We start from the raw sequence: 14,447 nt of genomic DNA on the forward strand, positions 1-14,447 counted from the left end.
GCTCTTTTTTTTTTTTCATTCTGAGCCACAGACACCAAAAATCAGAACCAGAAAGTTCTCTTTCTGAGTGTTGTGGTTTTTTAGTTTCCTGTTCAGTTTGCATTAGATGATCAGAAAAAACATAATCTGTGCAATCGAAAGAGGTTCTTGGTTAAACTCGATTGTTACTCTAAATGAGAATCTCAAACTTGCTTGTATTTCTTCCCATGGATGAGTCTAGAGGAGCTATAACCACATTCACACCTGAACAGTAAAGTTGTGGTATAACTTTAGTTGTTCAGTGGATAAACTCTCCATTGTTAAAGGGGCAACTACCTGAGATTATGCTCTATGCTTTCCATTTCTTATCAGAGCATTTCCCTAAAAATAAACTATTGGGATGAAGATGTGTTTTTAAGACTTCACAGTAGTGTTTTACTTTCATTTTTACAAGTGACAAAAACTTTCTCTTGCTACTCTAGAGAAAAGGAAACACATAAAACATGTTATACAGTTTACTTCAGATATTACAAATATCACTGAAAAAATTTTAAAGATATTTTTTCAGTGAGATATTTTTACAAATGTAACTTTTAAAGCAAGGTATTCTCAAGGTAAAAATTTTTTTGCTTGATTTCAGTATGTCTTAAACCATGGCAAAAATAAAATAAACTAAAATTGTAATCAGATATACTGGATCTTTGGCAAATTGTTGTAATAAAGCATTTAAATGATATACAGAAGACTTGATGAAAAGTGACAAATGATAACAAAAGAAAAGCTTTGGTGCATTTTTAGGTCTCCAGGTTTAGGTGCTATTAAAAACAGGATGCCTAGTTCTAGGCAGGTTATGCTGATTGCATGCCTTAATATATGATAAAAGTAATAAACACATGAAAGGTTTCCAGTAATAAAGCAATAAAGACATGAAAACTCTCCATATTTTTTAGAAACAGTGCTTGTTTCTGGGGCACCTGGGTGGCTCAATGGGTTAAGGCCTCTGCCTTCGGCTCAGGTCATGATCTCAAGGTCCTGAGATCGAGCCCCACATTGGGCTGTCTGCTCAGCAGGGAGCCTGCTTCCTCCTCTCTCTCTCTCTCTGCCTGCCTCTCTGCCTACTTGTGATCTCTGTCAAATAACAGTGCTTGTTCCTAAGGAGATTTTAATTGCAATTTTTTTTTTAAGATTTTATTTATTTATTTGACAGAGAGAGAGAGAGTCAGCGAGAGAGAGGACATACAAGCAGGGGGAGCGAGAGAGGGAGAAGCAGGCTCCCTGAGCAGGGAGCCTGATGAGGGCCTTGATCCGGGAATCCTAGGATCATGACCTGAGCTGAAGGTAGAAGCTAACGACTGAGCCACCCAGGCACCCCTTAATTATAATTCTTAAAAGAATAAATAATACTTTGCCCCCAAACAAAAAAAATTACACCATAAGCTTAAAACAAAAGTGACTTCAACCATTTCTATGGAGTGGGGGAGAGGAAAGAATAAGGGTTTGATTTGCAGAATGCTTTTTTCTAGCTCAGATAGCTTCAGTTGCAAAAGATATGAAAAGGTTACTTTGGGATTTTTTTTTTTAAGTTTTTTTTTTTTTTTAAGATTTTATTTATTTATTTGACAGAGAGAAATCACAAGTAGATGGGGAGGCAGGCAGAGAGAGAGAGGGAAGCAGGCTCCCCGCTGAGCAGAGAGCCCGATGTGGGACTCAATCCCAGGACCCTGAGATCATGACCCGAGCCAAAGGCAGCGGCTTAACCCACTGAGCCACCCAGGCGTCCCTACTTTGGGATCTAAATAGATATTTGTATATGATATACAGATATTTCTTGGCTAGGAGAAGTTTGATCTTTCCATATAGTTGAATTCCAAACAGAAAATCATTGTTTGAAACCTGGTGTTTTTGCCTTTCCCCCCTTTCTTGTGTACCTTTTATGGCACTAGGTTAGGTAATAATTTTAAAATGTTATTTATTATTTCGAAGAATTTCTGACATTTGTGGAGAGCTTTACATTTTACAAAGTGAGTAATAATGAGGCTGGGAATGGTTTCTTAGGTATTTGGCGTTTAGCAAGGCAGTCGGCATTGTGGGAAATGTTTGCAGAGAATGGTTAAACTTGGACCATGGGCTGCAAGTCTTTAACCTCCTTTTCTGCCCAGATATGGGCTGGAGACTGGCTTCAGAAATGGAAGGCCCCCTGAGCCCTTCACTCACCACGAAGAACTGCAGCATTTTGGTTGCCAAAAATATACTTTGGAAAACCTGCCTACAGAGGTGGGTGAGACTTTGGATGTATCTTGAGGCCTAATGTGGGTGGGCCACGATATCAGTTCTCTTGGGTCTTTCCCAGTCTGCTTGCCCAGGAGTGCCCACAACCTTCCCAATTTTAGTTTTAGCACCATCGGTTTGTCGAGAAGGAGAGCAATCATTTCGATCCTGTTAGGAGCACTTTAGAGATGAAAGCCTGGACGTGCTTTACGTAAAAACGCATTCTGCTTTCAGTGGGAAAGCAAGGCCCAGGCATGTGGTGACAGCTGTGACCATCGATATTCACGACGTTAAGGAAACTGTTGTCAGGAAAGGTGGCCAGCCTTTCCAGCAGCCCTTTTGCGCGGGGGCTGATCAGTCGTGGCTTGAGGAGCCAAGTGGACAAGTCTCTGCTAGAAATCGAAAAAGCTTTGGTATACAGGGGCTTTCTTCTCGGGGACGGTTTCTGCTGGACCTTTGATAAAAACAAACAGGAAGACTCGCATGCCAGCGGAAACTGTCCACCAAGTACTTCGGAAACTGGGCTTTTCCTTCCGAGACTGGGCTTTTCCTTCCGCGACTGGGGTCGGACCTCGGGAGGAAGCGGCTCCGCCCCCGTCGTGGCCCCACCCCCATCGTGGCCCCGCCCCCCCCGCCCAGCCGGGCATGCTCAGTGGGCCGGGCCGGGCCGGCAGGTTTGCGTGGCCTCCCGCAGTTGCGGGCGCTGGCTCAGCCCGTGGGCGCCTGGTCCATTCTCCGCGGCTGGGTCCTTTCCCCGCGGCTGGCTCCAGGGAAGTTACGTGCGGAAGCCGGCTTCTGAGGAGCCACCGGGCGGACTGCGGGGACGGCCGGACGCCCCCGAGGCTAGCCAGTGGCGAGCGGGCGGGGCCGCCGTGTTCGGGCTGTGGGAGCTTTGGGAGGCCGAGCGAGTGGCCGCACTCGGAGGGAGGCGCCGGCCGGGCGCGCCCCGCGGAGAAGACCCGGGCGGGGCGGGCGGGGGGGGCGCTTCCCGGACTTTTGTCCGAGTTGAGTCCCCTCCCCGTGGGCCGTGCCTCTGCGGCCGCCCCCGCCCCCAACACCGCTTGCTCCAGGGAGATGTTTATCTGGTCTGTGGCGTGAGGAGTCGGCGGGTTGGTGGCTCGGAGTTTTGGGTCCGAGGAACCTCGCGCGGCGCTGGAGAGAGACAAGATGTCCGCCAGGGCCGCGGCCGCCAAGGTGAGCGTCTCCGAGGCCGTCAGGGCCGATCCCGAGCGAACGCGGCCGCCCGACCTCGTCGGGCCCGCGCTCCGCGCTCCTCCCCGCGGGCTACTGCCCAGGCGCCGGGAGCGGCAGCGGGTGGGCCGGGCTGGCTGGAGCCGTGGGCTGCTCGGAGCCCCGCGGGCGGGCGGAGGGCGGGGACCCAGGAGGGGGCGGCAGGCGCGCAGAGCTGCGGTCCCGGGCAGGTGCATTGCAGCCGGCGTCGGTGCCTGGCTCCGGCTCGCGGCGGGCGGGGACGCGCAACAGGTCCGGCGCCGGCAAACTCGGCGGCAGGAGTGGGTTCTGCCGACACTCAGGGCGAGACTGCGGCGGGCGGGAGGTCGGGGTTTGGGGTGCCACCTCCAGCAAGCCGGTAGCTGCCGTCTGTGGAGGAGTGGTTGGTCACCGGCGAAACCGTGTAGTTTCGATCTGATGTCACTCTCCGTGGTATGCGCGCGCTAGTGATAAGACATTGAGGCAGCAGAACACTCAGTGTTTTGTGTGTAGCAGGTCGGAATTTTTTTCCGCACTGTGTAATTTGCTTAAGGTAGCATTGAAAAAGTGAACCCCTTAACACTTTTAATAGTTTAATTTGAATTAAACTTTCAGAAGTAACACAAAATACTCCTACAAATGGACAATGCGATGAAGTCTAAAAAATAAAATTAAGAAAGACTTGTGGGTTTAGCGAAAAGTAACACTTTTTTCCTATCAGTTTTTACATGTGCTCTGAAGTCCTAGGACATTTTTCTCAGTGCTGTGAAACTAACTTGTATGTTACGTCAAAAAGCTGAGTTTCGTAAACTCAGTTAAAATCCCCCTTTCCTTTTCTACATTTAGTCTTTCTCATCATACAGTAGTACCTGCTCTTTTTAACAATTACAGGCATACGGAAATGTGAAGAGTAAAAATCCTTTTGGAAAATCAGTTCATTACTTCAAACAGTATCGAAGTACATAAGAAGGTAGTGGTTTTATGTATTTATTTTTTGCTGGAAATGTTAATTCATAGCATCTGGAACAGGGTATAATATGGTCCTGAAGTTTCTGAACTCGGGACTTTGTTTTCTGGGAGGCGGAGATTAGCAGTTACATTTAGTACTGAATATATATATATTTTAAGGAGTATAATACTCGTTTTTTAAGAAAATTTTAATTTGTACCTTTTTGACCTTATGGTGATGAAGAACAATCTAGAGATAAAATTTGAGCCAATGACTTAGAACAAAAAGCAAAATTTTGCTTAGATTTTAAAGTAAGTTCGCTAACTTAACCTTTAAGGGAGTTTCCTCTGAGAGGAGGAAAGGCTTTGTTTCTGTATTACACATAGTGTCACTTTGTTTCTGAGGTGTGATCTCTGGTACTTGATATCCAAGACAACACACTTCATTTTATTATTATTACTATTTTATTATTTTTGTAATTAAAATAACACTACATGAGGAAAATAAGACAACATATCCTTAAAAAGATTATTTGAAGTATGGAGAGAGGTTAAGTTTTCAGTGGATTGTTAGAGTAAGATTTAGAAGAAACAATATTTTCCTTCCTGAATTACGGGATTGATAATGGCATTTTGAAAAGCATCAGTATTTAAATATTACATTGTAGGGACGTGTATTCATAAATATTTATGAGTAAAACACGAGTTGAAAGTTTATTTTGTTTAAATGCTGTATTATGCGCTTACCACAAAGTCTTCTGTAGAACAAGGCAGGCAGGCCATGAAAAAATAGGTGAAGTGAAAGAATATTCAACCTTTTCTCCAAGTCACATTTAATATCTTGAGGTGACTGAAGTGCTTACTGCAAGCCAGACTGTGTATTTAATACTTTACACGTGATACTTGTGTTCCCCTACCCTAACCCTCAGCTTAGAAAAAAAACAAAAAGAAGACATTAATTTTGCAGCTTGCTCTTTTGTTTTAGCAGAGGAGTTGTAGATCAACTCTCTAAGCCAATATTTGTGGTTCTATATTCTTTGTAGTAGTTGGGCAGTCTGTTATCCCAAGAATATGCTGCCTTATTGACATTTAACCTGCTTTCAGGATTTTGCTATTGTAATAGTTAGCTTTATATTTATATCTGTGCATCAGTATAGTGTGTTATGTCCTTAAAAATGGAGTTTTGGGGTCCAAGGGTATGTGCATTTAAAATTCTAATAAATTCCTCTAAGTTTTTCTCCAAAAAGAGCATGCCTAGGAATAAATACAACGTTTGTTGGTAAATTACGTGTTCTTTTAAAGGACATAAAATCTGAATAAATTAGATGAGGGAGATGGGGAGAGTCAGTATTGTAGAATATAACAGTTTCCCCAAGTCGATATATACACACATATACATGTACTATAATTCCAAATAGAATTTCAGTGGTATTGCAGAAAACTTGGCATATAATGAGAAAGTTTATCTGGTAAAATAAATGAATGATAGCCATGAAATTTTGGATAAAGAAGGCCCTCCTTGAAAACCTAATGTGTTATAAATTCAGAGTAATTTAAAGCAGTCTTTCAGCTCAGGAGTAGACAGTGGAACCACAGAATCCAGGAACAGTATTGTATTTGAGTTTTTGGTTAGTATCATCATCAGCATTTAATGTGTCAGGTATTGTTCTAAGTGCTTAACATAAATTAACTGATTTAATTCTTATAGTAACCTATGAAGTGAACATTACTATTACCCCTACTTTATGGATGAGGAAGTTGAAATACATAAAATAATTTGCCTAAATTCAGTTAGCGAGAGAGAAAAGTTAGGAATATATGATAAAAATTGGGGAAAGGATGGGTTATTTTTACTAAGTGCTGGGACTATTGGTTATCCTTTTTTTAATGGTAGTTTCCTGCTTTAAACCACAGGCAAAAAAAAAAAAAAATCCAAATGAAATGTTTGAATAAGAGCAAATAAAATAGATTATAAAATACTAGAAGAAAGTGTAGAAAACTTTTTAAAAAAATACACCTGGGTGGAAAGGGCCTCTTTGTATGTGATGTTAATTTAGGAAATAATTAAAGGAAAAGGTTTTTGTATGTGTAGTATACATGAATTGCAAACAGAATTGCTAGTGCGTCTGATAATAAAATTCTAGAGTTGAAAACGGGAATTTGAGGGTCGTTCTCTATCTCACCAAGGAATTAATGATGTAAGAAAATGGTGTGAATAATTATTAGGAACATTTCCTATTGGTTGAATCACAGAAAGTGGCTGAAGGAAGTTGCAGTGTCTTCTGGATTTTCAAGCTGTTTCACTTTGGAGGAAGCAATAAAATAGAAGATTGTACTATCATAAATGCTTACTAGATTTTGCTGCTTAAATGTTTCCATTATGTTTCAGGAGCAGTATTTTTTTTTCTTGTAGTAATCTCTAAAATTATAGCATAATGAAGTATAAAAATAATTTATATCACTTCTTAGGAATTGATTTATTATATCAAGTGAGGTACAAGGTACTTTTCTTTATTTTTAATTTATTTTTATTTGCTTATGTATTTTAAAAAGCTGGGTGTACACTTGAACTCAGGGCTTGAACTCACAACCCCGAGATTGAAACCTGAGCTGAAATCAAGAGTTGAACACTGAAATGACTAAGCCACCCAGGCGCCCTTGGACTTTTCTTAATAGCTGAACATTTGAAAGTTAAGAACTGTAGAAAATTAGTCTTTACAGATAGGAATTGTGTCCTTTATGGCTGGTACAATGTAGTTTTAGTTTAGGTGCTTACTGACCAGTGCGTATTTGCCGCATATTGCTTTAAAAGTAAAGGGAAAACTCAGTGGACTTTATGAGAATTTAGTTGATTGTGTCTGCCAACTTTTAATGAGCTTCACTGTAGTAATATATTTCTGGATTTGCTAATAAGTTTATACATTACTTATTTTTCACTAGGAATATTTTTACAATATTAAAGGCAAGAGGCTTTTATGTTAGCATTTTTTATAATTATTTTTTTTATGTTAGCATTTTAGATATTTATGGTTAAAACTGTAATTTATGTTCTTCGTTGATCATCCTGACTGTATTTACAACTCTTAAGTTTATTTTAGGACCGCTCTGTAAGAGAGCTACTTTTCAAATCATACTGTGCCTTTTCTCTCAGATTGTGCAATGGCATAAACTCCACTACACTGTTAGGATAGGGGATGGCCCCCCCCTTTTTTTAAGATACCAATGTTTTCATGTTTATATCTTAAACGTTTATTTTATATTTAAGAAGGACTCATCTCAGGGTCATGAAATGGAGCCCTACATGAGGCTTCGGCTCGCCAGGGCGTCTGCTTGAGGTTCTCTTTTTACGTCTTCCCCAAATAAACAAATAAATAAAATATTAAAAAAAAAAAAGACTCATGCTGCTCATTGATTACTGTCAGTAAGTGATAGAGAAGGTCAGCCATCCACAACCACCAGATAATGAGTTTGAGACCAATCTGTGGCATTGATGGGTGTAATGATGGGACTGTTCCTTGTTTGGTTTGAAGGAAAAAGATTACAGTAGTTTCAGTCACTTTTTTCAGTCCTGGAAACAATGTACTCTTTGACTTTTACTTGGTCTTTAATCTTTCTTTTCTATTTAGAGACCAAATGTAAACGCTGTACAGTTCTAAGAATAAAACAGTATAAATAAGACAGATTACCATGCTGCTAAGGAAAAGGTCTTAAAAAATGATTTTGGTGAAAATTGGAAATGTGATCCCGTTTCTTGACATAACCCTGACTGGTTAAATTTCAGTCTACTGAAAGACCATTAGTCTAGCTGTAAATTCGTGTAAATTCGTGTATGGGACAGACTACCCATCCCTGACTGCTCTTTCTAGGCTCATGGATGGTATCCAGTACTGACTGAGCACGGTGGCTGAAGACAGGCTAGTGGAATGAGCAGTTATTTTTTTATTAGTAGAGTTTTCTGATTAAATATTAAATGAGACTGAGAGAAAGTTGTTGATCACTGGTATATTTCTGAAATAACTTGACTGGAACTTGCTTTGCATCTCTGAATTTTGAAAGGCAGTCTTGAAAAACCTTTCTAGTTTAACAGCTTTTAATCTGGTAAGAAGAAGAAGAGGGAGACGTTAGAATAGTTTACTGAGGGTTTGTTCATTTGTTTATTATAGTTTACTTGGTTTTAAATTTCATCTAAAATTGCTAAGTTTCAGAACAGTGTTTCCAGTATAAGGCAGCAATAAATATCGCCCTTTCGGTATCTCTGACCTAGAGCGCTTCTTTATTTATTTATTGTAGAGAAGAGTAGCTTCAGGTTGCTCCTTTATGGGTTAGCCAGGTGCTTTATTTCCATTCCTTCTGAAACAGATGAATTCTTAATAATAAGAAGAGTGCAGTGAGTATAGGAGTACGGAATTTCATTTTATACCTTAAAAATGAATGAAAATAATAGATTCTTGTGTGATAAACTACATCACAGAAACACTGCTTTAGAACAAAAGACCCGTGTTGCCAGAATTCATACCATAAAACATACCATTTGAGACTTAATAACAAAGCCCTGACTGTTATATATGTAGTTTTAAATCCTGAGTCTCAGATGGCGCTTAACTTTGGATAGATCAAAAGATAAGTTTTTTTAGTTTGTGTTGTAGGTTTGTATCAGAACAACCTAGTAACTCTTTCATGCAAGTGAAATGCTAAGAATTGAACTGACTGATGAATGACCTCAATCGTTCTAGTTTATTGTGCCCAGAAGGGATATGAACACAGGAGTTAATACTACTTTAGATGGATACTAATTAAGAACATAAAGTTAGCTTATGCTTCTTTTAATTAAAAAAGTTTTTTTGATTTGCTGAAATACGGTTTTTGTTTTTTTTAAATAGTATATATTCCCCAGGATTGAAAGTTCATCATTTTTTCTTGGTTATTGTAGCAATTTTCACTCTTTTGGAATTGTCACTAGTAATCTTAATCTTTGGGGTTGGTACAATTTCTGATGACTGAATTAAACATAATTCAGTTACCTCTCAACTTCAGTTCATAATTATAGGATTTCAGTGATAGCTAATTTTTTTGTTGTTAACCCAAGAAACATTCATTGAACACCTTTTGTTTGGATCCCTGTCCTCTAGAAGCTTATAGTTTCCAACTGCTTTATTCTATAATAATCAGTTATGAAACTGTAATACAGTTTTACATTGTTTACCCATAAAAAATACGATCACACTTATGGTCATCTTATAATAACACAACATCCTGTGTGCTTTTTGGTTGGGGAAGATGGTAGAGTCATATCTAGAGCTTGGGCTTGCTATAACACATATGAGTTTTGGTATTTTTCTTTGTTAGTTTTTTAAAAATGTTTTAATCGAATCTGGATACATCTATGTAAGTATTGTATGCATGTTTGGTAAAAGTATCTCAAAAGGAGAAAAAGGTTAAGAATTATAGTCAGAATTTACTTACAACTCATTGAGAATACTGACATGCAAGATGCACAGTATGCTAGCTGTTCCTGTTATATTTAGAGTCTGACAAGGTGTGAAATATGGAACAATTTGAGTCTTTGAAACTTTATTTCACATTCAACAGATATTTATTGGGAAGCTAGCATGTGCCAAATCCTGTTGAAGATGCTTGAGATAGAACACTGAACATATCTCTGTATTTATAGAGCATTTTAACTGTGTGAGTGGAGAGCAACAAAGAAAATACTGTACATGATGATAAGTTCTAGAATTCCTAACGTGCCATTTCTGGATCATAGCCTCTTTCTCCCAAAGATTATAACTATCTTGTCTTCTGTGGTACTCATTTTCTAGCTTTTCTTTATAATCTACCACTTAATTATGCATTCCTTGAACACTGTAGTTTTGCCTGTGAGCTTTACACAAACAGAACCTTCCAGTGTGGCTTCTGTTGTGTATGGCTTCTTTTGCTCAGCATTACTTTTGTGAGATGTGGATAACTAGTTCATTAGTTTTCATTGTATTCGTGGATCAAATTCATAGTATTGTATAAGGACTTAACTACCAAACTGGCTTCAGGGAAAAAAAAAAGTTTGAAGTAGATTTTTGTGGTTGGTTGTTTTTTTTGTTTGTTTTTGTTTTTAGAAAAATATTGTATTCCTCTGTCTTTGGACAAGAATTAGATCAGCCTAGATTAGCCTGTCGCTGGAGTATGACAACTGTGAAATATAGAAAGCTGCTTTTGGTATTCATATGATGTTCACCTCAAAAAGTCAAAAGTCAAAACTAAAGTTTAGTTTTGAGGGTATTTTATGACTAAGGTCTTAAAATTCATCCTCTTAAAGTATATTTTAGTAGGTACCCGTTTACCTAACTCTGATCAGGCCAATAAAAGCCACAATCAGGTTTGCTTTGGACAGAACAAGTAAAACAGTCCTGCTTTTCAAAGTCTAATTGTAGGAAGTCTTTTCCATAGTGTCATGTAAAGGAACTTTGGAAGATTTATTTACTAGTTGTTTTTAACACTAATACGTGTTGAAGTATCTGATCAAACAAATTTATACCAACCCTATTTTTCTGCTGTGTTGTCTATAAAACCAAAGGACAGCAGCCCTGCAAGTAGATTTACATGTGTTGTCAATTTGAGAAATGCGTGTCAATAATAAATAGCCCCCTAATATTGAGCACTGATTCTGTGACAAGTACTCAGTTACGTCTTTTGTGTGCATTATTTCATTTAATCTTAACAACTCTGTTAGGTACTACTATCACTTCTATTTTAAATGTGAGGTTGCTTGATGCTTTATCTTGCTTATATGCTTTGTAATTCATACATGCACATGCTTATACATAAGTTCGTGTGTGCTAAAAGAGTGTCACAGAGGTAAGTGTGGAATGGTGTTAGGTGGGTTTTAGACCAGGTAGATAACATGAATCATGAAAGCCGGGAGACAACAAGGCACTGCGGCAGTCAGAGAAATGCAAGCTGATCTGAAGGAAGTAGGTATTGCTCAGCTCCAGCTGATTGTAGGCATAGAAGGAGGCAAGGCAGGCCAGATCTTCCAGTTTTTTAAAACAGGTTGTAAATCTGGATTTTTGTGTAAATTATCTTGACTTAAATATTGTCAGCTGATGTCATTTTTTATGCCTTTTTGCTGTGAGATATAGGACCTATGTGAAAGTCTATACAGCACATACGCATTAATAAATTATTATAACGTGAACATCCGTGTAAACACCATACAGGTCAAGGAATAAAACATTGCCAGCTTCTCAGAAGCTTCCCGCCTTGCCTGTTCCTAACAGTATTACCCTCATAAGGTAGCCCTTGTCTTGACCATAAGATCCATATGTTGTGATCTGCCTAAGGTACATCGCTGTTTTTTTGTTTTTGTTTTTGTTTTTGTTTTTAAGATTTTATTTATTTATTTGACAGAGATCACAAGTAGGCAGAGGCAGGCAGAGAGAGATAGGAGGAAGCAGGCTTCCCTGTCGGGCAGAGAGCCCCATGTGGGGCTTGATCCCAGGACCCTGAGATCATGACCCGAGCCAAAGGCAGAGGCTTTAACCCACTGAACCACCCAGGCGCCCCCCCATCACTGTTTTGACTTTATGTTTTTAAGATTCATATATTGTTGTGTATGAATTTATTCATCCTCATCGCTGTATAGTGTTCTATTGCATGAATATACCGGTTTATTCCTTCTGCTATTGATGGACATTTGGGTTATTTCCTAATTTGGGCTGTTAAGAGTAATGCTTCCATAAACACTTCTACATTTCTCTTGGTGAACACACATATATTTCTCTAAGATACGTATTTAAGGTTGGAATTGCTGCTGGATTATTTAGTGTATCTTCAATTTTAGTAATTGAAATAGTAATTGAATAGTATGTTTTTCAAAGAGGTTGTACCAGTTTATGATCTTCATCATCAGTGAATGAGGGTTCCTTTTGCTTCGCATTTTCACCAGTACTTGGTGTTATTAGAAACTTTAATTTTAGCCCTTCTGGTGGGTCTTTAGTACATATAGTCTCATTGTAGTTTTAATTTGTATTTCTTTGACTAGGTGAGATTGAGCAATTTTTCATGTTTATAGTCTGCCTGTTCAAGTATACTTTTCTGTGGGACTTTTTCTTATTGATTTGCTTTATATTTTTTGAATAAAAGGCAATTGATCACATGTATTTTAGATCTGTTTTCCAAAAATGGTGGTTCTCTCTTAATGGTCCTTTCATGAATAGCAGTTCTTAATTTGAATGTGGTATGAGGGTCGTGGCACAGGGAAAGGCCAGCAAAAAAAAAAAAAAAAGTTTCAAGAGACCTGGTAGGTGGCCAGATCCTATGTAGAGAGAGACCAAGTAAAATAAGGACTGGAAAGGTTATCCTTGAATAACCCTAAGTTGCTTTATATATGAGTTTAGGCTCTGGAATCTGAATCTCGAGTCTACCACTTGATAGCTGTTTTCTCATCCATGAAATGCAGATAATGACGACAGTACCCATCTCATGGTGGTTGTGCACTCTGCACAGTGCCCAGCACATAGTAAGCCATTATGTTAAGCTGTTATCTTTTTTTTTTTTTTGTAAGATTTTTATTTATTTATTTGACAGAGGGAGAGAGATCACAACTAGGCAGAGAGAGTGGGGGAAGCAGGCTCCCCGCCAAGCAGAGAGCCCGATGTGGGGCTTGATCCCAGGACCCTGAAATCATCACCTGGGCTGAAGGCAGAGGCTTAACCCACTGAGCCACCCAGGCGCCCTAGACTGTTATCTTTTAAGAAAACATTTTAAGTGCCCCCATCTTAATATCGGAGAAGAGCCATGCAGGAATTAGGGTTTTCTGTGTGTGCATCCGTGTATGAACATTTAATCTGTGTATTTATGTATGTATATATTTATTATTTGATACTGGACAGAGGTGGTCTGCCCAGCCCAGCAGGATGTGCTATGATTTCAGAGAAGTCCATGGGCTCTGAGATACTTTAGAAAAATTTATTATAATAGCATTAAGTAAGGCATGCAATCTTTATATTCTGATGGATTAGAGAATAGAAATTATAGACCATTCTAAATCCGGTGCACAGTTTGAATATCTACCCAATATGGTGAATGAGTGATTAGCAAATTTCGTTGTTTTTAACTCTTGAGCACTTTGTAGTTTTCCACTTGTTGCGTCTGTATTCTCTAGCATTCCCTCTAGCTCTCCTCCCCTCCCCCAACATATATACACATACATACACATTATAGTCTCTCTGGATTCCTGTAGTAGCTGCCTAAGTATAATATACCCCTTCTTTCTCACTCTTTTCAAAACCCAAGTTTTATTAGTTTCCCACCCCAGCACAATCTCTCCTAAAACTCATAGACTTCTTACTGCCTTTAGAAGTAAGACCAAAATCCATACTATGGTTGTTAAGGTCCTTCCGGATTATTTGAACCCTGCCTATTCCTCTGGCCTCATCTTGTATCTGTCTCCTCCTTGCTCTGTGTTCTCAAACTATGCTGTCCTTTTTGGTTCCTCGTAGATGTTGCACTTCCTGCCAAGTTTCTCTGAGTTCTCTTAAGACACTGTTTTTCTTTACTTTGTAGTATTTAAGCCTGCGATTATAAAGTTGTGATTTTTTTTTCCTCCCACCAGACTGTAAACTCCAGGAGAATAAACACAGAACTTAACACAGCGTCTAAGATATAATAAACTCTTAAATATTATTTAAGTGAGTGAAAGAAGGACTTTTCCAATGCAAGGTCTCTTGCACCTGGAAAGCTTCCCTGCCTTCATCCCTCATTCACCAAGCATCCGTTCCAGTTCTTTTCAAGAACCATGTCCTGAGCCCCCAAATTAGGTCAGAACTCTCCTTTAAGCTCCGTATACTTTGTCTTTGTAACACTATGGCAACTTGTGCTTACTTTCTGCTGGTTATTTAATCAATATCCGATGTCCTTCCTAGATTTAGAGTGGCCTTTTAAAGACTCTGTTACTCACTTACTGATAATAGACCAGATTAAAGCCAGCCTGGAAGCGAAATGTACCAGCACATCTCCAGATCTAACTGCTTTTTTCCTTTCTGAAGGGA

General features: G+C 39.2%; 1 protein-coding gene across 7 annotated transcripts in view; it reads left to right on the forward strand.

The window, feature by feature from the left end:
- TJP1 (tight junction protein 1) overlaps positions 1–14,447 on the forward strand; it is a 242,313-nt gene that overhangs the window by 134,659 nt on the left and 93,207 nt on the right. Inside the window, exons 1-2 of one of the 7 annotated variants that reach the window (XM_059180187.1) lie at positions 2,901–3,441; positions 4,348–4,426. The exons of 5 other annotated variants lie outside the window; for them this stretch is intronic. Coding sequence is in view for 1 of the 2 variants with exons in the window: in XM_059180184.1 (XP_059036167.1) it covers positions 3,415–3,441 (27 nt within the window). In the remaining variant the exon portion in view is untranslated. Of the gene's footprint in view, positions 1–2,900; positions 3,442–4,347; positions 4,427–14,447 lie in introns of those variants that run through there. One more of the 7 variants, XM_059180184.1, reaches the window with a different exon arrangement.

This window comes from Mustela lutreola, chromosome 7 (assembly GCF_030435805.1).
Source record: "Mustela lutreola isolate mMusLut2 chromosome 7, mMusLut2.pri, whole genome shotgun sequence".
Classification (NCBI taxonomy): domain Eukaryota; kingdom Metazoa; phylum Chordata; class Mammalia; order Carnivora; family Mustelidae; genus Mustela; species Mustela lutreola.